The following is a 25,604-nucleotide window of genomic DNA, read 5'->3' on the forward strand; positions in this document are numbered from 1 at the left end:
TGTAATCCTGAATGACACTTTAATCCATGTAAGCAGATATTTACTTCCCATGGAGCCACACTGATTTTAGTGGCTGATGCCTGCTCGTGTCTAATTRCAATATAGTTTTCCTACTGTTCCAATGATGATAAAATTCTATACACATAAAAAAAAGAGATTAGGGACTTCATTCCCCCCAACCTCAGCCAACTAAAACTGGACCAATAAACAAACCACAAAAAGTGAAGGGAAGGTACTTTGGATTATTGTATATAGGCAACTAAACTGCTATAGAAGTCATGTTATATAAAATGGATTTAATGCAATCTTTAAAAGAATTAGTTCAGGCTCCAACTTAACTTCTTTTGGGAAGTTGTTGCAGAATTTTTCCTCGCTCATGGCTAGAGACTGCACATCAATGCTGCAACTATTTATTCCTATACTAACAGTGTCTAGTACTGTAAAACTTTTCCCTTCTAGCTCTTACCCACGATATATTTATAACAGCAGTTATAACCCCTCCACATTTTATAAGGCAAAACAAACAGAAATCTAAATCTTTTAATCTGTTCTCATGAAACAGGATCTTTTCCTTTTGATTATCCTCAGAATAATCTTAAACATTGGTGACAGGAAACTTTTGCAAGTTCCAGAGGAGGTCTCACAAGAGGGAAATGCATCTCCATTTGCTCCATAAAGTACTGTAGGTGACAAGTCATTTGCTGCTTGTCTCTTGTCTTAGATAAAATAGGTACTTGGAAATAATTATGTTGGTGGTGTCCTGAAACAAACACCTTGTGGTGCTGAGTTGTCTTGTCATCCTTGTACTTTATRTCTTTCTGCTTCACTGCCTTTAAATCTTTTCTTGTTGCTTCTTTTTTTCGTACTTAAGGTTGTTGTGCTTTTGTTAAAGATTTTGGTGTGTGTTTTGTACAATAATTAGCACWAAATGATTATGCCTACTCAGCCCTAGAGTGATAGTTACGGTAATAATAACAGCAATTTGAACATATGCACTTTCATTCTCTCAAGATATGCCAGAACTGTATCAACTTTTTTTCTTCATCTAATGGCACTGTGGAGTTATCACCAGCAATAGCTGTGAGTCATTTCAATTACAATGCTTTCTGTGGTACTTAATACACATTTTAAAGGACATYTCATCTTCCATAGTCCCTAGATAACTAATCTACTCTCCAGTCTATGTCTGCAGAAATATCTGCATTCTGAAAGACTAGTACTTMTTTTTTTCCTGAATTAAAAATAAACGGGATTTCAGCAGCCTGTGTTGTAGGGTCATTCCTTAATATGAACAAACCCAGCCTCGCTGCAAGGACTGGAAAAGAGATTTCTGTTTGCTTTTCTGAAATATACACACAGGCTGAGACCATTTGTTTCCCCATGTAAATAAAAGGGAGCCCTGTATCCAGACCTACACGTGTAAGTAYTAGCTTTATCTTATCAGCACAACCATTTTTAGATTGATGGTGAAAGGCATTGCCTCCAGTGATAGCTCATGCAGTAGAATGCACACTGTATTGCCWACTGACATTTAACAGCACCTAATATGCATTCAGCCACTACTGGAAAATTTTTATGTAACRCTTTCTAGATTTGGCTTTAATGCACAGATTGCAGAGGAGATATGCAGTGTTCTGAACAGTAATCTCCACAGCAGTTACATTCACATTGGAGAGAAAACGCTGATATCTGCTCACATTTCTTGAGCAGAAGAAATGGTTGTAGCAAACAGATGAACCTCTAATGCTGTGACTGTGTGTGTGTGTGTAAGAGTATGTAACAATGTGTGTGCAAATGTGTAAGAGTGTGTTTGAGTGTGTGTGTGTGTGTGTGTGTGTGTGTAAGAGTATGTAACAGTGTGTGTGCAAGTGTGTGTGTGTGTGTGTGTGTGTGTGTACAAGAATAACCGGCTGTTCACCCCTATTTTTTTGAATGTCAGGTTCTATAAACAAAAATAGTCTTGCACACTGCAACTGCTTGAGTGCACATCAGCTGCTCCTCAGTTTAGTCTTGTTTTCAATACTAAATCTGATTTCCTTCCTCTCCCCCACCCACCCATTCACATTCCTTTCTACTTCAGTTCTGGAATGTGTGGTCTGTGGCCAGCTGACAACTCTTTTTTTTAAAATAAATTAGAGGATATTTAAACAAGACATTTTAAAGATCTATGGGTCATGAGCAGGGAGAGCTGCTGGAATGAGCAGAAAGTAGCTTGAATGTTTGAATGATCTCTCTTTCCCACCCTGCATTTCCCACCTGTGTCTTTTTTTTATGAAACCAACTATTATTGGCATTTCCAAGGGCTTTAAAAACTTCTGTAGGGCCACCAAGATGCCAGGAGATACCTGCACATCCTAGGAGTAACAAAATTTAATTCTAATTTATATTAATTTTTCAGATATTTTACATCTGCMTCTTCTAGTTTTGTTCTTCTACTGYTTAACCAAAGTAAACCCAAACTAATTCAAAAGTAGGCTTTAATTCTTGGAAATTTGTGGGTTTTGYCACTGAGCAGGACAGATCAACTGTRCTGTACCACAGAAGGAAAGTGGTGGCTCCAAACAGACATTGTTGATAAGGGAATTTAGATTTTTATTGGACTATTATGCAAATGCTGGATCAAAATTAAGTAACGTATTGCCATTTTTGCAGTCTAGGACAAGCTGTAGTTTGTATGACAAGTTTTGCAACTGATTACTAAATGATAGAATAAAGTATTACTGCYTGCTTCTGAAAGTACTTTATACACTTTAAAAGAAGTTTGGGCCAGCTGGCCGACAACACATAAAATAGTCATTTTCAGAATACTAAGGGAGAGTAGGTTAAGCAATCCCTACAGGTGGTTGACACTGGATTGGTAAAATTAAAACKCTGTGAATCTTCTACAGCAAGAGAGCAATGTGTTTAAAGAGAAAACAAACCACCAAACCAAATAAACCCACCCCTCTGCTCCATCCATTGGGTTCAATCTCACAACTCCTGCAGAAAGACCCATTGATGAATATCCATCTGGAGTACTTTGACTCTYCTGGAAACTTTTTTACCTGGGTGTCAGGAAAAATCCTTAGCTTTCCAAAATTGTTACCAGAAGCCTTGATCCTGCTTCTGCTGAGATCAATGAGAACTTTATATGCAAGCTGAAAGAAGGATTAGCRTTAAAATCATGAAGTATGTAGCAGAATTAACTATTTTATGTATTTTTCCTAATAGTTTGCAAAGCACTTAATAGGAACATGATCTCTAAGAGAACTGAGTAATAGATAYAGAAGGCTCTGTGGGAAGGTTTCCTGGTAAGCAGGGATAGATCCCAGCTCTTTCAAGTCCTGTTGAGTCCTTTAATACGTTTATCTGTAAAACATCTGAATGCGTATCYCCCAAAGTAATTCCTGCAAAGAATTAAAAAAGCAAAGCAATTTTACTTTTCATCCTCCATTTATTTAACAAGTCAACCTAAACTCAACATTGGTTTAGTGTAGAAGCTGACACATCTAAATTGACCTTTTGCTTATTGGTGAAGTATTTTCATCATAATTTCCTAAATATATTGATACTATCAATAATATAATATATAATAATAATATAATATGGCYTCTCTGAAGCTAGTGAATTTACAGAGTGTTATGATTCCTGGGTTTATRATGTTTTATGATGTTTGAGTGTTAATAGTCTGGCCTGGGGAATGGACAGAGGTGTGATACAATTGTATACACATCCTCTGAGTGATATGGAAAGTAAGGGGACAAGTTGGAGAAGACAGCTTGGTCTGACCATTTTGGATTTCCCAGTGATTCTGCAACTGTATGGATTCCAGTCCTAAATTTCTTTTGGAATGAAATTTATTTTCYTACACTAACAGTTAACTACTTTCAGCTAGGACCACAAAGCTTTCTCTTTTTATATCCTGCACAAATTCAAGGAAGCCTACTGCTAGTAGATACARTAGTGAAGGGTAATGTGAATTGAAATTACAATGGCTAGATTTTGATCTTGCTGGTTTTCAAATAATCTTGATTTGAGTTTCTTTAAAAGGTTACTCTATTAAAAGAAAAAAAGAGAGGTGGAAAATTGGATCCTCCGAAAGAATCTTTTTAATGGAATCTAATCTGATGATCTCTGTGTAGATAGTGGGCTCATGAAGTTCCTTACCAGTGGAGTAAAACAAGGGCAAGTTGTCTCATGTTGTTTGCATTAGTAAATAAATGGGATGGGGACAGCAGGAATCTGTCTTATCCTACCTGTCACAGTACTGATGAAGTCTCTGGATATTAGTATGGGAGACCATGAGTGTCACAGTTRTAGTGCATTTGTGATTTATATGTTTAAATATTCACTAATCCTATTTTATTATAAACACCCCATGTATTATAAATATTTTCTTTCTTCAGACCAATTTAGATACTCAGAAATCATTCATTCTGGTGACAAGGAGAAAATAAGTAAAAAGATAGGCAAAGGACAAGCTTTTCTTGCTGATTTACTTCCAGACTTTAAGTCCTTGTTGTAAGTAGGATGACAAGGAGCATTTATTTTAATTCCCATTGAGGGCTCTGTGAGCACTAACTTCCATTTGCTTCTCTGGTTTTCACTGTGTAGGTTTTTTTTTCCCTCCCCTCTTTAAAAGAAATTTCTGGTAACCAGCAGAACACCAGGCTGACTTGGGACATTGCACAGACAGGAACTTAACAAAGTTGCTGCCTGAATCTTAAATGTGCTGGGGCGGTTTGGGCCCCTCTGAGCTGTTCCTGGGTAATCCTATGAAGAAATTCTTATGAACAGGAGCATCAGATGTCTCCAACTTGCACAAGCAGCCTGCAGAATTCTGTTACTCGACAGCAAAGCCTCCACTATACAGAAGATTGTTGCATGTATCTGGTTGGTATACACGTGTTGTAGACAAGGCCACTCCTTTAAAATAACATAAAACCAAATTTTATTAAAATCATGTCAGTTAAGGTAAAACCTGATAGTTCATGTTATGTAGATTAAAGGTAAAACTATATTTTTTCTGTGGTCCCTGTCTTCCAAATGATCATAGAAAACATAAAAGGGAGAAGAAATGCCTGATTGCTACTCTTGATGGTTTTAGTCTCTTTGGTTACTTTTGTAACTAATTCAGGAACATTGTGCAAAAACATGCAAGTTTTGAAACCTATTCCTCCTATTTTAGTTCACTTACTTTTAAACTGAGTACTGCCTTAATTTTAAATTTTACTCTTTAATCTGTTCTTAAGTGGTGTGGGGAAATACACCTATGACCTTCTGCAGAAGTGTATTGAATTCTTAAAGGCTCTTGGTAGACTTAAAGAAAATTCTTAGATATGCTGGATGTTGTGTTTCATGTTGGGAAATAGGCTGAAACAACCCAGGAGAACAACCTGGTTCTGTTTTATGCTTTGCATTTCAGTGCAACTCTGCTGCAGCACCGGGTGCCCAACACAGACCTTCGCCAGCACAGACCCCGTCTTTCAACCTCAGTGACTTTGAAGACATTTCTTAAGCTGTTGGTATATCAGCAAAATCACCACTGTCTTGATTTTCAGTAGTAAGAATGCCCACTATACSAGAGGAGAAATAATATATTGAAGTTGTTCCCTTTAAAAGTGGTAAGTTTTGTTTTTTTTTTTAATGAAAATAAACCCCAGAAAATTGGCTTAAAAACACATTCCTAATGCTTAAACCATTCTCTGAAATATACAAGTGCTTAGGCTGAGGGGGAAATGGACATTAGATGAAGAGATTATTAAARAATGTATGATTGTTTAAGGTCAACTGCTATTGTAGCAGAACTTAGCCATACAACCAACTAAAAGTTTTATCAGCTATGACAATATTTGAAATTATTCATGATCAGTATTCACAGCCAACCATTAGTTTACTTAGCTATCCAATAGTTATAAATGTCAAACAAAACTGTTTTCTATCTAACATGGCCTGATAAGGAAGTACTGTTTACTTACTCCATTCAAAGCAGTTTGGATCACTTGACTTCTTTTACATTACACTTTACTGTACCAGACTGGAGGCCTGGACAGGAGAATCAACCCTCTGGGTGAAATTTGGTCCCAGTATTGATGGCAGTAACGTGTCTGAAATGTGAAAGGTTAGACCTTTAGAGGGAATGTAGAAAAGCTGTAACACTGTGACTCAATCTCAGTCCAGCACTTGGAATTGAGATGAGCTTATCTGCTACCCTTGCAGTGGCCGTGTACTTGTCTCTGAAATTGAAGCTTCAAGAAATCTGCTCTCTTGACTGGCATGTGTCTGTACAATGACTTTTTCAAATGATCTCTGAAGTGTCAGGATCAGGCCTCAGCCAAGCAACTTTTTCTTAATTTATTTTTCGCTGGCACCCGAATTCCTGCAAATAATAATACTGATTTTTTTGTGGGGCTGAGGTGGGGTTTTTTTATTGTTTGCATTGTGTGTTGCATTATTTTGCGGGGAGGGTTCATTGGTGGTTTGTTGTTGTTTTTGTTGTTCGTGTGTGGGAGTTGTATTTGTTTATTTGTTTGTTTTGTTTAAGAATAGTGCACATTTACAAAACTCATGCTAACACTTGTCTTTCCACGCGCATGGATGGAGTTCACCTATATCCATGGGCATTTCCACTGTGGTGTCCTTTGGAATGACAATGAAATGGTTTCTGGAAACCATCTGATACCACGTGCCTATGCTGGAAAAACAAACAAGTGGGTGACCCTCCTAATGAGCCTTAATATTGCTGTGCATCTTCAGAAAAAGATAGCCAGGAGGTTTTTTCCTCTTGTAGAAGAAAACATTGAATATTATTGTTTTGCTTTACTTAAAGTGGAGTAAAGGATTAGATCAATTTGGCAGCCATGCTAAGGATTTTCTGTGTGTTGTGGTAACAACTTAAAAAATTCAGGCTGTAAAATATCATTAAAATTGGGATTAATCAGGATTAACACACATTGGGGGGTGGGGAATGCATTATKAAGTCTCCTTGTCACCTTCACAGATTTCAGGGCTTTGTTTTGCATGAAAATAAACACCTGATGGATTTGTGTAAGTTTCAATAAATACATTATTATTGATCCAATATAGACATCCTTTTTACAAAAACAACATTGAAAATAAGTTTATATTTACCAAAGCAGTACATCCTTGGGTTATTTTGGGTTTGTTTTTAATTTGCTTGTCCCCTGACCCTCTTGCTTATTTCCTCTGGCAATAGCTATTCCTAGCCTATAAATGTGCTCTGAACACAGAGGAATTCTGCTGTTAACCATGATTTCAGAAGTGTAAATCTATGATAATAAATAGCCTAAAGTCAAGAAAGACTAGATGTTAACCTTTTTTTCTCATGGCCAGTAGTAATAGCAGTTTGATATAATGTATACAAACCAGAGGAATATTTTTTGGTGAATATTCTTTTTTGCTTTTCCTGTTTCCTCGTGACACAGTTGGAAGCAGGAAACTCTTTCTGAGTTTTTAGCTGCAGTAGTCCAAAGGATATCCTTGTCTCTCTCCACCTCTATAAATAAAGTAGGAGAACTTTTACCCTGCCTCTAAAAATCAGCATRTGTAGCTCTTGGGTTGTTTACAAGGAGAGTCAGAGCTGTTCATAATTAATTGATTTATTTGCAGCTAATGATAATTGAAATATTAAGTATCCAGTGTTGTTTTTTAAGGCTTCTGACAAATATTAGGTCCCTCCCCAAACACACAGARTCTGGGCATCTAATAATTTATTCCAGTTATATAATTATAACTGCAGTGGAAGTATCACAGGAATACCAGATTTTGGTTTAAAAGAGAAATTTTATTTTATAGTTGAACAATTTTTGAGCCTCTTTCTTTCCTCTCCCACTTGGTAAATTTTCCAGAATATATCATATTTAATGTAACTCAGTATTTGTTTTGATAGGATGAACTGAAATAGCATTTGCCTACCTTGTTCACTAAAACACAGTGAAGTACCTTTACAATAATCTAATTTTGGTTTCAGCTTTCAGGGAATTTTTTGTTGGTGCGGGCTTTTTTCTTTTTATTTTTCCTCCCCCAAGTTTACTTCTAGAACATCTGCTTAATCTCTCAAACCAGTTTGCTACAAGCTTGCACCAAAATTACTGGAAATATGTGGTTTCAAGGAGGAGCAGGATCAGCTCGTGTGTAGCTGYTTGAATATCAGGTTCCTGATTCATATGGGAAAATGTTGGAATGGTCAGAACAGGAATCATAAGAATGAGAAAAGGATGCAAAACTTACTTATTCAAAGCCTCAAGAAGTTCGGTTCATTTATTTTATCATCTTTAGGCTAAAGATTCTTTTTTCCAATTGATAACAAATACATCTGCAGTTATGAGCTAAACAAATTCTCATAGAGACAAGATGCAGATTACATAGAAAAGGTAGTTATTAATCTTTAAGCTGATTTTAGGAAAGACTGCGGTAGATTGCCATTACCAAAAATCCACAGAAAATTTGGATATCTATTTTTCTGAATTGCTATCTATATTTTACTTCTATTTTGGACACAATTCAGGAAACAGAGTTTCTCTTATGCAGACGACCAGGCTCTCAGTGAAGTCCCTGATTACTAATAAGTGGTTACTTATTACGGCTGACTATTAATTTTGGCAAGATTTAGTGGGTGAAAGCCTGGCTATGCGAGTTCAGTGGAAATACTGTCACTAATTTAAATTATACCATAACTTAGAAATATTTTATTTGCCTGGGTGATTTAAATACCCAGTAGTAATTCTGGGTTATGAATTGGGATTGTAAATTATGATGGCATAGTTAGGGGATGAAAGCAGAGCTTTACTCATGTGGAAATAGGGAATCAGGAGGCTGCACTGAGCCTTGCTGGTTTACCAGCTGTACATAATTCGGAGKTACAATGGCACAGGAGAGAGGAACACACCTCCAAAACACACACCTCTCATTTAGCCATGGACATGGAGTTTCTGACCTGCAGGGAAGGCTGATTTCACTTCTGTCATCAAGATCCTGCTGATGACAGTTAGAGGAAAGATCCGAAATTCCATTTGCAGCCTATTGTATGAAGGGATCTGACATGGAGAGTAGAAGAGGAACAGGGAAATAAATTCATATATTCATAAGGAATTTGTGCTCACAGACCAGTAATCATCCAAGCCAAACAAAAACTGGGCAAAGAAAGAACATGTAATCACTCTGTTTTTAACTGTTCCCTCCCTGTTTTCTACCTGCTTCCCAGACATGTCAGGAACAACGCAAAAACTTCCATTCACTACTTCTTTGGACACCTCCACTGCCCCAGACAGACATACACCCACTAACCATTATCTTTCACTAAGGGCTGAGAATATTTTTATGTCCTCTTTGTCTGGAAGAATGAGAGTAATCTTTACAGAGAAGATTCMTTTTAGTAGCCCCTTTTTATCAGGATTGTACTGATCAAAGTCTGACAGGCTGTCCTTAAATATCCTAGTTGGATATCTGTTTTTCCTTCACCTGGTACTTTCCTCCAAGGAGATATTTTATCTTACCACGACAATGAAAGGCAGGAGAAGGAAGAGCTGGGAACTCTCACAGAAATGGAGGATGAAGGTTACCTACATCCTTTGTCCTTTTAATTTTTTTTTTCCTTTTCCCCCAAAGATGAAATAGTTCTTTGGTGTCCTTTGTTTTTAGATTCTGTGTGTGTTATGTGATGCTGCTCCAATCCTGCTTGACAAAAACTGAACCCAACTCTGTTTGGGGTCCCTTGTGCCAGGCACACCTACTAAGAATGATTTTGCTTCAGGAGATTTAATTTCAGACAAAGGCAAATGGAATAAAGGATAACTGTGATATACAGTATGACTTATCCCTTTTCAAACTGGGAAACATCTTCAGCTGAAGCAGTTCTTGAAGCAGCTTCTCTCAAACATTGGCCATTCCTATTGACTGAGAAAGTAAAAGAACACCCCAGAAAAGGAGGTATATCAGGTATCCAAAAAAGGACTCACTTCTTCTGGTATGTTCACCTAGAACTGTAAATAATACAACAGGAGGGTTAGAAGCATCTTTAGTTAGTGTGCTTCTATTCTTTTCCCAGCATATCACCTAAGAGATTTTAACTCTGCAATACTGTTAATGGGATGGACTTCATGCAGTAAAATCTAAGAAGGTGCCCCAGTTCCCTGAATATTGCTTTTTTACCCCCAAATCAGAAAAGATTGATCTGTGTGATGGAGCACAAAAGCCAGAAAGCCTGGACAAGGCTGTGGTTTAACTTTTCGCCAGGATTTTGTACCCCTTTGCACTAGGTCTGTAATCAAATGCTTAAACATGTGCAAAAAAGGCCAAACCCAAACCAAACAAAAACACAAATGGCAAAAAGCTAACAAACCTAAAAAGCACAAAGTTAATTATTAGGGCAATTAATTTTCAATGCAGAAGGCTTTTTGCAGTTTGCCTGTGGAAACAAAACCCCACCTTCCACTGAACAGTCCGGCTATTTGTTTACATGGGAAATGAAGATGGCCTCTTGCATTGAGGCTGTGCTGCTGGGAAGAAAGAGCTAAGTTGGCTGAGCTAAAGGCAGAAGAGCAGTTCAGTACTCATTGCTGCACCCTCAGCTGAAGGCAGAGCCTGGGAATGGGGAGATTTATCTTAAAGAGAGCTGGGAGATAGCATTTGCTTTGTTTCCAGACTGTTGAATATAAAACTATTCTGATAATATGTATACAACTTCCTTCTAGCCCTCTTTCTTGTTGCAGCAGAAGCAGCTATATCCCAAGCAAAAACAATGTTTCATCCTGTCAGACTCGGGTGGAAAGGGGAGGGGAGGATAAAACATGAAAACAATTAAAATGTTTATTTTTAATAGTGTCTGGCAGTAGTCAGAGGTTTTAAAACTATAAATAAACAAAGGTCATAGTTAAGGATGTGAAACATATGCTATACACATGTTTCTGAAAATGTAGATAAAGAAAATAGATAATGAATAGTATTATGTAGATGGCTCTTCACCAGAGTCTCATCAAAACTGCTGCTGCAAAACAGAATCAGAAGAATTGTCGTTCTGTGTCCTGTTCCTTGAGTTACCTCTGTTCTAATTCATAAAATGTCGTCTTCTCCCTTTTTTTTTGATTTGGGGACAGAACTTGATGTGCCTGGAGAAGATGTAGAGCCTGGTGGGGCCAGGTCTTTGCACCAACCTGCAACTGCTTTTGTAATAAGTGGGAAACTTCATAGTTGGGAAACTAAGCTCAGTGACCAACAGATGCTGCAACTCCGGCAAAGAGGACAACCCCAAGTTTCTCATTTTTTGGTAGAAGAAGGGGCAGTTTGAGCACCAGCCCAGCCCAGGTGGTTAATCCAACCATGGTGTGTGGTCAGCAGCCCCGCTCTGTTGCAGGAACGAGTGCAGGAATACGGCTCCAATTATCAGAGCTATTTATGTGCACTTGCTTTTGGCAGTCCTGCTTTGGAATGCTGCTTGTAAAAAGGTTTCATACTTTTCTATTAAGCTTCTTAAAGGGCCGTTATGCATTCACAGGAATCCATATCCATCTGGTGAGGAATGTCTCCCACCTCAATTAGCACCACATACCCAGCAGTTGCTGCCACTCTGGAGTGTGATTCAGTATTCCAATTGTGCTTCCATAGTGAGTGGAGGTCAGGAAGTAGAGTGGGAAAACAGTACATTTTATAAGAAAACATAAAGAATAATAGGATTACAGGAATTTWAAAAAAAATATTTCCACAATAAACTTTTTGGACATTGGCATTTCTGAGTTTTAGGACAGCAGCTACCTTCTCTGCTTTTAGGCCTGATACCATAAGATTCATAAGTAAGTGGGGCCCTTTAAAAGCACTAATACTTTCTTGAATCATTTATGCTATGCTTAACAGCAATTAAGATTTGCAAATATATATGCTTTTAATTTTGTATTCCTGTAATTCTACTTCTTTTAAATGTTTTCTTTACAGACATTTGCTGCTGTTGCTGTATACGGCACTTCAATTTAACACCAAAGGTTTTTCTATCCAAAAGTACCAACACAGATGACATAAAAGGACATAACGTCTTAAAAAACATGATGGCCACAAAGAATGAACAGGAAGCATAAAAACAAACACCAGAATTACAGGCAAATCTAAAGACATTAGAAACAGAGGGAAGAAGGCATCTACCTGACAGAAGAGAAGTTTATGAAACACTTTTATGTCAGAGGAAGATATGAGCACTCCAAAGGAATTTTAAGGAAACAATACATAATAGTGAATGACACGATTTCAAGTGGTTTGAAGTGGGAAATGAAATTAAAATGGGAAAAAGGAGAAAGGAGATAATAGATGAGACTTTCTGCTTGTAAAGGCAACAGGGGCAGATTTTTTTTTTTTTTTTACAGAAGGAATTTGGGAAAAAGACGGAATTGTGTTAGAATTTAGCTGAACTGCAGGATTATTGATATTAGCAGAATGTTGCACAGCTGTTAGTGATAATTAGATTTGCTGGCTCTTCATGTTAGTATTGCTACCAATGGCCTTTCTATCTTGGCCACAAAATATGACTTCACTTACATCCTCTACAAGATTAGTTCAAGCCATTTAAGTTTATTTCTTAAATCTCTGCTTGTGTATGAATAAAAGTTCTCATTTAGCCTTTGTAATTTTTTCCCTGTTTTCACCTGGCCACTTAAATACAAGTTAGTAAGTAATTAGAATCATTAGCTGTTCATGGAACCTTCTCTATCAGGCTACTGTTGGCATTCCAATTGGATTCCACCTAAGTGAGTGATGGGGATGAAATGTAGCAAACATTGCAACATTTGCCTATCTCAAGCATCTCTCCTATAATGAGATTCTCAGTTTAATCATTGTCTTTCAGATTATAAATTATTATTTTCCTTTTTTTTTGCTACAAGGGAATAAACTCGCAAGCAATGAAATACAGGTTAGGTTAATATGTCCTTTTAATTCCCTGCATGAATGATAGAACATAACCCATCAGCTCGCTGGAAATCCGTGCCATTAAGTTGATTAACAAGGGAAATAATAAAGCAATAACTACTTTTATTTTGCACCATTTATATATTGTCACAAGATGGTAGAGTCATGCAGAAAAATACATTGATAAACTCGTTTTACTTTGTTGAAGCATCACTAAAATTGCTGGGGGGCTGGAGCACCTGACATATAAAGGAGAGAGCAGGATTTGTACTGCCTGGAGAAGAGGAGGCAAAGGGAGGATCTTAGTGCTGTCTTCAATTATCTCAGGGGTACTTGAAGAGAAGATGGCAAAGATAAATTTTTTTCAGATGTACGCAGCAAAAGAAGAAGAGGGAATAGATACAATCTGAAGCAAGAGAAATTATTCTAAGAGCAAAGGAAAAAACAATCCTTAACAGCAAGGATGGCCAAAGTGAAGGGAAATCCTCTTCAGGGCAGTGATTCAAAATATCACTGGACAAGCCCTGAGCAACCAAATGTATCTTTGAAGCTGTTTTAATTTGGGACTTGGACCAGGTGATGTCCAGAACCTCCATCAGACAGAAATCATCCTGGCATTATCTGACCACATTAGAACCCTAATAACTACTGAAAAATGTGTTTAAAGTTACTGAAGTTAGAGAACCATAGAATCATAGAATGGTTAGGGATGGAAGGGACCTTAAAGACCTCTTAGTTCCAATCCCTCTGTCATGCACAAACACATGTTGCTTTTGCTGTTTATATCTGATGCTTGCCACTTTCTGACTTTAGAATATCCACTTAGCATTTTGTCTCATCTGAAATGAAGAGAGTGACTAATCTGTCACCTCTAAAAGCACAAAGGAGGGTATTAAGAGCTCTTCATAATTCAGGAAGGTGTGGAAAAGACTCATTTGACCTTCTTAATGCATGGAGATGATGACAGAAAAAATATTTTTCATGGTAGGAAAAGAAAACTTGAAATACCTCTCCACCTGAAAAATAGTCTGCTTTCAGGGTGCTATGTTCTTATTTTTCTCTCCTTTTTTCTCTCATGCAAGGCATGCTGGTAAGTCAGTCAGAATTCTCATGTGTCTTAGGAATGAAAAACACTGAGAAGCACTGGCATGTGTACATCAACATCCAAAAATACGTCCTCCCAGTGTATCTTGGAAGCACAGTGTGAGAAAGAGGGTGGCTCTCCCAAAAGCCCTGCATTCCTGCAGGAATAGATGCCTGGGTCTCTGGGACAGAAGGCAGCTGCCATTCCCTCTGCACTTTCTTCTCTGACTGCTGCAGAACAGCATTTCAACTTCCAGTGCAGTTTTGCAGTCTGAACCTCGCCCCTTGTGAGACCTCAGAAGGTACAAAGTTAAAAAAAAAAAAGCTGCTTCTCCTTTGGCTGACCATGCAAAAGTGCTGCTACTGTGCAAGTAAATAAAACAGCATGAATAGATGAAGGTTATAACATTAAAATATATGTGCCATCAACAGAACTCCTGAACAATTTCAGTAGGTTCTCTGAAGCAGTTGAGGGGCCTGGGAACAGCTGGAGTTGTATCTGGTGGCCATCAGAAATTTACACTGACATATAATCCCTTGTAGGTGTGATTTTTCTGGGGGAAGGGGACTTGGTATGATTTGGCAATAACTCTGAAGTATTCATTGGAGGAAAACTTGGCTCAGTATTGAGAAATATCAAACATTTGATTTTTTTCCTTTTCAAATATCATTTATTTCCCTGTTGATAGTTTTGCGATAATTATTCCACTCCCCACTGATAGCTTATTATTATTTGTTTATGATTTCAGGGCCATATTCTCATTTTCAGCCAAATTTCACATTGGTCCCGGCAACAGAGCAATGGATGGATTTGCTGAGAGTCTGTTTCTGCACTCAGTTTTATTCAATTATCCTAGCTGGTAACAAACCTGAACAACTTTGCTTTTGTTGTTTTGTGCTCTGTGTTTTGATATCACCAGTGTTTTACGTGAGCCCATTTGTGGATCAGGATTATCCCAGCCCTAATAGTGATGCATTATTAGTTCATTATGTGTGAAGGTAAAAATCCTTGGGTCCTTTCTGCATGAATGTTGTACTGCATATTTTTATCCATTCTGCTTTCTTTCCTCCACCACCTTTCAAGTATCTTTTTATAGGATGCAAAGTGTCCCAGTGGAAACCTGCTCTGGATTGTTTTTCTCTTTACCTATCTTACTCTGGACCAAGTAATTTCTAAGCTTGTTTTTTAAATCATTGTATTGCAAAGTCTTACAGACATTGGTGCTGTCCTGATGTGATGAGCAGCATGAGATACAGTCACGATGGAGTAAAAGTGTTGGGATACTGAGGTGATGGAGAAAATGGAGTAAATGATAAATTGTTTTACTACCACCAGTAAAGAGTCAATGTTCAAAGAATGAGAATGCTGATAGCATGCCAACTTCTGGATAAGAAATGAAACAAAAGCCATGACCAAAACCTATTTGTGGTTATTAAAGTTTCCATGGCTCTGTTCCAATATTAACATGCAATTTTGAAATCCTGACAAAATTCAAATTCACTTATTTACATTCTGCCTCTCCATATTTCCTATAATTGTTTAACACATTCTTGTTACTTAATTGCTGTGTAATGTCCTGTGATGCTAAGCAGGTGCTGCTGCCGTTTTGTGCTCCAGAACATGATCTAAATGAAGTATAAATCCATAGTTCAATGAATCACATGTATCTCTAACCTTTGATTCCTTTTTCTGTTGTGTATATTCATTCAGGCTAATATCATTTTAGGATTATATTCCTAAATTAATTTACATTCATTTTTAACACTTGCACATTTAGCCACAGGATAAAATCTGTCTCAAGTACCATTATAAGGTCATGGTGTGTGGACACACAGACAGGCCTACTAAAATGCTCCAAGACTTTTGGACATTAAAATATAGAGGAAATAGGCACATCTAGTAATTTTGTTTTTTTCCTTGAGCTAAGAAAATTTATGCCTCACTTCTATAATTTAATCAGATAACTAAAGCAAGAATTTAACTGTAAAGAGGTATTAGAATTTTTTTCATGTTTCAAGTGAATCTCTGGTCTCATTTCTGTCCGCCAGGAACTTCATCTAATCAACACTTGGCATTTTAGGACTCCTCAAGTATTTCTTAAGATCCTGTGTTTGGCTTTGTGTGAAAAAGTAGACCAGCACACATCATGTTCTGATTTCTGACCAAACCAAGGAGAAAACTTTAAGGAGAGATAGCCTAAAGTGTGTCCTTTCGATATATGTGTGCAATAACTTTGGGCTAGATTTAGAAAAGATTTAAGAGAAATTGAAGGGTCTAAGTTCATCTATGAATTAGAAAACCTTCTCTCAGTTCTATTTAACAGCACAGACACCTAAGGTCTCCAACTATCTTTGATTTCACAATTAACTTGCAATTCTCTTGATTTTTAAAGACAGACACCAACCCCCAGCTAAGGAGCTGATGACCTGTCCCATGCTATCTGTTGTGTAAGTGTCCAAAGGCACCCAAGCTGTAGGCACACAGTTTGTCTAAAATTGACACTTTGGAACCAAACACAGTGCAATGTTGGCTACTTTTCAAATCAAAGTACCACAACTTTTTTTCCTTCCCATCTTACAGGCTAGTCTGGGATTGTACTGCCTTCCCAAGACATGGGAAATTTGGTTGTTTGTATATCATGAGTGGGTTGAAGTTGCATCTTTCAAAGTTTCGGAAAATGACCAGCCATGGTCGGCATGAAATGTTGTGCTGTGCTGGCTGGTGACCACTGAAGCAGCACTGAGCTCTGTAGGTGCTCGGGTCCTGTTCTCGATTGTCCAGGCAATTCTTTAGACCATGAGATCTCAGGGCAGGAGCCATTATCTGTGCTTTTAAATCATCATAAAATTTTGGCTTTTTTGGTATTTGGATATGTCATTGAGGAAAAGGGAAGATGGCTGAACTTTTTGATTTTATTTGTAATAAAGCAAAAAAAATGATACATTAGGAAGTGGAGTTTCCTCTTACTTTTTGCCTCTAATGTTTTGAATTTTTGCTTTTCTAACTTTACTGTTGAATTTAATACATGGCTTCAATTTGACTATAAACCTTCTTATTCCCTAATGAAATGGTATTTTTAAAAAACCTTTCAGTATCACTAAGGTAGGAAAAAATGTTAAAATTCTGCTAGCATATGTTTAAGGGCTGAGTTTGACTGAAAAATTCCATTTCTTCTCAGCAAGGTTAACTGAACTAAATCTATGCTACCATCTCAATAAATGCGTATTCTCCATCTGCACTTGGAGAAACAGTGGGGATGAGAAAGAAAGCTAAAAGAGCATTTTCAAAATTAAGTACATTGGTTTTCTTTATGATAAATAACATCATGCAACCATAGTGATGTTGAGTGGCCTCATGAAATACAGTCCATTTTGGAAATACAGTCCATTTTGCTGCCTGACAGTAAGCCTTACACAACTTTGCTTTTAAAAATAAAAGAGCAGAGGTTGTAATATTTATGATTCTTTAAGTCAACAACCGTGCAGAAAAAGATTGTTCCTGAAAAAGTTCCTATTAGCCTTGAATTTCACAAGGGCACTACCCCTTCTATCACTTATTAATAACACAGTGCCTAAAGGCTCCAATTAGGTATTAGAACACAGTGATAACAGGCATTGTAAATGTGCAAGACAAATCTTCCCTAAGGGGCTATAATACAATATTATTTTATAAACCCCAAGTAATTTCTTAAAATAGCTTTATAGCCATGGCAGACTATTACTAACTTTGGCCTAGATCCTGCAATGAAAATGTGTGTTGTGAGTCTCCATTGAGTAAGTGAAGGCAAGGAACCTGCTCTTTTAGTAAATGGCCATTAAAAATGAAAGTTGGGATTGCAGTGTGGAAATTTTTGTTCACTTCCAGCAAAAAAACCCCAACAGGGTAGCTTGCAGTTGATGCTGGAAATCTACCCTAGAAATTACGAGTTCGATCACAAAATACTACTGAGAGTGCTCCAGAGCCACCGAGTGCCATACATGACAGAGAAATACAAGCAGAAAAGAAACGTGCTGGTTGACCTGGATGAAGTCAGCCTTTGACTACTGATCAAGCCTTTGATTCAGGTCATGTCCACAGCACTATCTGAGGTGTGTGAGGTCAGCTAAGTGCATGGACCCTCCCCGGTGAGAGTGGCTGGACTGTCCTGCCTCTTGCCCACGTCCTGAAGCTCCATCCCCACCGCCATAGGTGCAGACAGCACTTAACACTCAGGTTCCYCAAGAGCGGGAGCAAAGGTGGCTATTTTCCACACTACATTCCCGACCCACACCATTTTTCCAGCTCCCGATTTGCTGCCCCGTGCCCGGGCTGCTCGCTCCCCTTTGGTCCCTCTGGCGCGTCCTTGGCGCATCTGTCCGGTGTCCCCGCGCAGCCCCGGTTCCCCGGAGGGCTGACAGCTCCGGGGGCACGGAGCGCAGGTAGCGGCGCTCCGGGGCTGCGGGACCGAGCGGGGCGCGCCCGGGGAGCGGCGGGAGGGGGGCGCCGCGGGGTCCGCCCAGCGCCGCGGCTGCACGGGCTGCGGCAGGAAAGGAGCGGCGGCTCCTCGGAGAAGGGAGGAGGAGGAGGAGGAGGAAGGGGGGGGTCCCTCGGAGCCGAGCCGGCCGCAGCGAGAGAGGCGGGGCGGGGTGGGCGCGGGAGGCGTGGAGGGGCCCGCGGAGCGGCGCGGACGGACGCGTGCCATGCGCGGCGCGGCAGCCGGCGGCTCCCGCTCGCTGGCTCAGCATGCGCGGGCTGTGCCCCCGCCTCTGCCTGCTGGCCGCCGCGCTGGGGCTGTGCGGGGGCAGCAGGAACTGCCCCGACCTCATCGTGGACCGCTGCCTGTGCGCCGCCGAGCGCGCCAAGGGGCCCGGCCGCCCGGCCCTCCGCATCAAAGTGGTCTGCACCGGCGGAGACTTGGTGGAAACTTTGCAGCCCGCCGTGCTGCCCAACCGCACCGTGTCCCTGTGAGTACGGCCCGGGGACAGCGCGCACCTGGCGGGCAGGGGGTGCCCCGGGGGASACGCGGGGCTCCAGGGGACCCGGCGCTCCGAGCCGGCGGAACCGCTCCGTGCACATCCAGCCCTGACCCTGCTTTTAAAAAGTCTCTGAGAGTTTGGGGTTGTTGTTTCCTTTTTTTTTTTTTTTTTTTTTTTTTTTCGTGCTCAGTTGGGAAAGTCCTGTTGGCGTTTGGGTGGAAGTGGGGGAGCTGGGCTTTCCCGGGTGTAAATGGCACGCTGCTGCGGGCGGCGGGGTGGGAAATGTCAGTGGTGGCAGAACTGATGGAGCTCTCTGGTGCACCTTTCCGCCAGCAGCGGGACGGGCTCACGCTGTCCGGGCAATAAATGAATGGCATCGGTAATACTGAACTGCCTTCTGGAGTGCTGTGTCATTAACTGGGTTTCCCTTTCTCTCTCGCCTCCTCTGAATAAAGTTTGGAATTTGATGTCTCTTTTTTTCCAGATGAGTTTCTGTATGACCATATGAAACTCCCAAATCATCAATATTGTTCAGAGTTTTCTGGTAATTTAGGATGACTCGGGGTATAGTGTTGCGTTTTTTGGTTTTGTTGTCCTTTTAGCCAGGAATTAGGTTGTGATGTTTTGTTGCCTGTTGCACATAGCTAAACTTGAATAAATAGTATGTTGTAAGTAAGGTAGTGGAACTTTCTGTGACTGTATCATCAAGCACAGCTGAAAGTAATGTCCCTGTAATGTTCCTAAGCAGTAATTGCTCTGTGACATTTACCCTTTAGATCATACACATATCAACAGATCTTTTACTGTTGAATTTACTTCTGCTGACAATTCCTGCTGTGAACATCTCCACTGTTCACTGCATTTTCTTTAAGTCAACATTTTGAGGAGGCAACTGGTAAAGATAGTAATTTATAACATCTGGGAAGTTTGTGCTTGTAAATGTACAGATGTGCTGTGTATGCTCCAGTGCAGCTTTAGCTGTAAGTGTTGAGTGACTTGATGCTGGTTATCAGTATCCTGATTATTTAGTTGGGAAACTCTTGCTTCTGTGCAAAATACAGTAATTGCACTTCCTGTTAGATTTTAATAGGGTAGTTTGCAGTATTACATTGCTTATCAACGTAAGTTTTAACCCAGGTGATAAAATTCATTGCTACTTCTAGAAATTTGTATAACAGGCTCTGCAGTTGGAGCTGGTACTCACCAGAATTATAAAATGTAGACGTCTTGGACCAGCAGGAACTATTTTTTCCTATTGGTTGAACATCTATAGAAACTCTCAGCACGTCTGCAAAGGTTTTTTCTCTTAAACATCGATTCACAGTGTCTTATTTAGGATTTCAAGAAACTTTTGCTGAGGTAAGTACCAGTCGATGACTCCAGCCAGCCATGAGATCAACAGAAGTATATATTCACTGTAGTGAAAAGAAATTGAATTGGAAACAGAAGTGAGAAAAGGTGAACAGGGGAGGTGGTGTGTTTGAAGTGGTAGGTGGGAGGATTTGCTCACTTACACATATGATTTAAGGTGCCAGTAGCCAGCTTGATCCTATCATCCTAAACACATTCATTTTAGGTAACACTTGCTCAAAGCTCATTAGAAAGGTTCTGTGTTAGTTTTTTTAAACTTAATTGCAAGTTGACCCGAGAGCTGATAAATTTGCCTTAGTTGATATAAAAGATACAGGATTGCTTGTTTTTTTTTTTTTTTTTTTTCAAATGGACATACAGTGTCATGTATCACCTGAATGACCCCTTTCCTCTAACAGTCTCTCTTCTCATTTTGTGTTGTGTTTTTTTTTTGTGTTTTTTTTTTTCTTTCCAGGAAGTAAATATAAGGCTAAATATTGAATATATATAATATAAAATCTGTGTTAGTAGTTTTCAGTAGCTAGAGCATAGAGATGACAATTTGATTGAATGTGTCAAAGATTTTCCAGGAGAAACTTGTGTTTATGAATTAAGTTACACTTGTGGGATTTGGCCAGCTGTAGAAAATAATGGTGATGAGCTCAAAGATTAGCGCTCTTACAGTTGTTTTTGTAGCTGCATGGGAGATGCAGGCAAAGGAGAATATTCTGGTAGATGCTGCCGGCTCCCTTTCAGTTTTATGGGCCCACAGAGAGAAAGAGGGCTTTAACACATGGAACATAACCTTTTGGATTGCTTTAACAATTAAGAAATATAGAGGTGGATAAAAGAATATATATTTGGATGCAGTAACACGGTAAGGAAACAATGTAATAAACATTTTGGAGGGTTTGGGGCAGATTATTCATGATGTAGGGATTGCTGGTCCCCTAGTGTGATGTTCTTTTGGAAAGCAAGAGTGAAGCCAAACTCTGGTAACAGCTCTGCAGAGATGAAAGAGGAATTACCTCTGCTCTGTCTCTTAAGCCTTTAATAGGTGAAGCTGTAGATGTATAACATTTCATTTACATGCTCAGTGATGTCACTTACCAGCAAGTTTAGAAGTTATGATTTTATATCTTAAAGTTCTTTTACCTAAGTGACCATGGACCTTTTCTGAGTTTGACAATTTAGGCTCTTTGTGGTATTGAACTATTGCTACCAGAAATACTTTTAAGACAATCACCCCCAGTGACTACGAACTCGTGTGAAGTCCCTGAAGAAATGCTTATTCCTGACAGGTTTGGACCAATTATTTCCAGCTTATGAGGTGGGGAAGTCTGAGAGGTTCTTTGAAATCATATGAACACTAGAGCTATTCAGTACTGTCTGAATGCTCCCAATGATAAACAATCACACTAGAAATAAAATCAAAATATAAGCTGATAAAGCAACTATTCTCTCCTCTTTATTTTATATTAAAACCCAAAACAAACAAGACACCCCTTGTTCTGGACTCTGTTTCACTCTCTTTATTTAGTATTTTACTGCTTTGGAAAGAGGATTCATGTGCTTGATGTGGATCAAAAGGAGAAACTTAGCTGTAGCTTCACAAAGTATTCTGATGTATCTGGTTAAAAGGGATTCTAGTGCTTATGGATTTGCAACATGCATCTCTGTGCTTTGTATTTTGGGATGGCTGGAGAAAGGGAATTACCTTTTTTTTTTTTTTCCCCATGAAGAATACAGCTGTTGAATCAGTAATTTATGGGATCTGCTCTCACTGTTTCACTCTCAGTAGGCATGGAACTGTTGACCCAACAAGGAGGAGTCATATCGCTTCAGGATAATGTAGTTTTCTCATTTTAGGCTCTATGACTGGATATTCACAATTCTTGTATCAAACCATTTTTTTACATTTTTTTCCCAAGTGTGATTGCATTGTAAAGTGTAACTCTAGGGAAGAAGATTATTTGTAATCTTCTTTCTCTTCCATGTTGATGGAAATTTCAGTTGTTCAACTTTTGACTGAATTGCTGAAATTTGGGCTATGTGGAGAAATTGTGTTGCTGCTTTTTTCAGTGTGAAAGTTTTACAGCTTGAAATTTTAGGAATTAGCGGATTAGATTCTCTATTGGACAGTATATTGGTAGGCTACTTACATACTTTTTTGTTTCCTGTCAAGTGGTGTTAAAAACTTTATCCTTTTAATCTTGGAAGATTTCAGTTCAGTACGTGTCTTGGTATCACTGGGCAGAATATACTTTGAAGTTATAAATGCCATCAATTTCTGACAGCATCACTTATTTTTTTTCCTCCCCCAATTCAAAAGAAAGTTCAACATGTATACTGAAGGTTGATATTTTTACAAATTTTACCCACATATACACCTATGGAAATGTGCTATTTTAACTGCCATAATAGAAATGAAGAGAATTTATGTTAGTGTATGGCTTATAGCAATTCTTTGTCATATAGGATTCTTAATACTTTTTATGTCTGTGCCTTCTGACTTTGACTTGGAGGTTGTCTCAAATTCCTCAGAATCTCAATTTCAGAGTAAGGCTACATGACTCCAGTGGTAATCCACAGCCATAATACTTAGGAAGGGGTGCTCATCTTCAAAGCACTTCACCAACATTAAATAGTCTTCTGAAGCAGCATTGCCCCACTTTTCCCTGTCCCAAAATTACTTTTATGTCACATTCATTTATATCATGTCTACTGCAATTTCTTCAGAGTTATTATATTACTCTATTTTTTTCATGTCTACTCTGGTCTTTTACACTCCTGTATTCAGTTTAGGGTATATCAGTATGGTTTATTTGATGTAAGCATCTTGTTTTAAAAATAGATCACAAAAATGTTCTTTATGTCCTAAAGAGTTCCGCATTTAAGCTAGCCAAAGCAAACAAAGAGTTGAAGAAAGACTGAACAAAAAATATTTTTCAGTAGTTTTATTTCCACATCTTAAACGTCACATATTATTCTTTATTAATTTGAGACTGAACATAGCACTGCTAATTTGTAAATAACAGCGTTATTAAAGAAGGTAGGTTGATTTTTCTTATAAAGATTTTTGCAAAATTTTTCACCTTGGTTAGCTTTCTGTGTTCACTCAAAGTGGCAGGAAAAAAAAGAATAAGAAACAGGTTTCCTGCTCCATTATTTATGTGTATATACATATTTATACATGCTTTCTCTGAAACTCTTAAATAAAGAAAAAGAAAAAACAGTTTGTGAAAGAAACTCTTAATAGGGAAGCCTACATGAAATACACCAAAGACTTGGAAGGTCCGGGACAGATGGTTGGGGAGAGCAAAGTACAGAGAAGAGAAAGGTTCTGGAGGTGGAAAAAATCTCCTAATATTAGTCAAATATTAGTCAAATCTTCCTTCATACTGCTTGTCATACATTCATCTAGAGTGGCCGTAACTTTTTTTTTTTTAGTTATTTCTGACAAGGAAATACCTTCACCTGAATTCTTCTCTGCTTGTGAATAGCAGAAAATACTAGTAGTATGAGCAAATGGTGACTTTTGTGGATGAAACTGATGCATTGGCATTATTCCACAAGAGAAATGTGGAAAAAAAAATTCTGTTAATGGAAACAGAACTCTCGTAGCAAATATGTCCAAAATACAATAAATGCTACTTTAATGCAACATAACTTTTTTAGGTCACGTGAGTCATCCTTAAGTTTATTTCTCTATTATTATTAAACTGTAAATGTCATGAGTTCAAATGGTGCCATATATCCTCCTGGTGCTTTTACCAAGGTGTCACTTTTTTTTGGCAAAAGCAGTAAGAGAATGGGATAAGAATATCTGGAAACAGATAAAATTATTTTATAGTATTGAACAGTTCATTAATTTGGTAATTTAATGTAGAAATCAAGTCCTATTTTAGTCTCATACTAGGAAATTTACAGTATTGTGATATTAAATTTAGTTTAATTCCAGAGGTAAAAATAAAGTGGTGAGGAGTGCCAGGGGGAGATTAATGCATGTGGGAAGGGAATTTTATCATACAAGTCTAGATAATCTGGTACCTATTGAGAAGTCCTAAATGAAGCTGGGTTTTTAGGATACAGTATAATTTGTCAGTTGTCTGGCTACTGAGTTGGTTTTTCTTCAACGGGAAGAGATTTAGCATATCTTGTTGGCTCTCTTATCTTTTTTTTATACATTGGCCTAATATTCATAAAATCTATTTATCTATCTGAAGATATGTGCAACAGAAATTGGTTTCTGAAGTGTATGTATTTTCATCTCTTGTAGAGGGTTGGTGCCAGGGAGAAGGTGATTTATAAATATGCAATCTGCCTTTATATGAAGCTGCATGAGTTGCTGGCCCTTGGGACCAAAGTATTGTCATCCCTTAAAATGGATTGTTCTTAAAAGATTTGAAAACGTGATGTTCTTTCTTCTCTTTTTTTTTTTTTTTGTCCTTTTTTCTGCATCTTCAGAGGTTTAAAATCACAAATATTATTTGAGTGGTAGATGCTTTACAACAACAGAATCATATTAATCCCTGTGGCTCTAGAAGCATATTTATTAATTTACTGTTAACACAGACTCAGAAAATTTCTTGGCAGAAATAGCCAAAATAAAACTACGTTTTTATTCAAAGTTTCTCCCTATTTGAGACGCTCTGTCATCACAACTTTTGCAGCTGTTGGATTCAGCCATGTTCCAGATTAGCCATTCCTACTTTCCTCACCGATGTCCTTTGCCTTGGTTTTGTAATACAGATCTGGCATAAATAGGAAAGTTAAAGGGCAGAGTGCCTTCACCAAGGCAGAACTTCTGCTCCAGCAGCCAATAGGGAACATAAATTTGTATATCTGCACCTTACACCCTTTGTTCATGCACGCCTGAGAGCCAGAGCTTTTGCCAGCTTGGTTTTCAATATTCAGTAATATTGATGCATGTTTTCAAGAATTGTTATTTATGCCATTTGACTTAGGCTTTTGAGAAAAAATAGCCTATTGGTTGTAAACTTCCTCTATTTCCATATTTCTAATGGAATGTCCAAACCCTCACAGCAGTAAAAGCGTACAAACCATGAAAAGGTTTACTATGTGCTTCTCCAGTCAATTGTGATTATTTTCAATCAGCCACAAATTTGCTGTCTAGTTCTAAACATCTCAAATATAATTTGGCTAAAACCTCTGTATTATCTCCAGTATAACATTTTTTCATCTACTTTAGCAATTGTGTAATACAGGGAACACAGTTTAGGCTTTGTTCTTATTCTTGTGGCAGCATGCCATTCTTCACCCTTCTCTTAAAATCAGTTCCAACTGTGTTTTCATGCCTGGGACTG

The 25,604-nt window shown here is 38.5% G+C and overlaps 1 protein-coding gene across 1 annotated transcript in view; it reads left to right on the forward strand.

Annotated features, from left to right (window-relative positions):
• The first annotated feature begins 18,694 nt into the window (after positions 1-18,694).
• The window catches only part of LOC130582304 (adhesion G protein-coupled receptor A3-like), a 243,241-nt gene continuing 236,331 nt past the window's right edge, over positions 18,695-25,604 (forward strand). Inside the window, exon 1 of the mRNA XM_057380921.1 lies at positions 18,695-18,915. Within this exon, the coding sequence (XP_057236904.1) occupies positions 18,695-18,915 (221 nt within the window). The remainder of the gene's footprint in view (positions 18,916-25,604) is intronic.

Source organism: Malurus melanocephalus, unplaced genomic scaffold, assembly GCF_030028575.1.
Source record: "Malurus melanocephalus ecotype Western Australia unplaced genomic scaffold, MMel_1.1 scaffold_12, whole genome shotgun sequence".
In the NCBI taxonomy this organism is placed as follows: Eukaryota; Metazoa; Chordata; class Aves; order Passeriformes; family Maluridae; genus Malurus; species Malurus melanocephalus.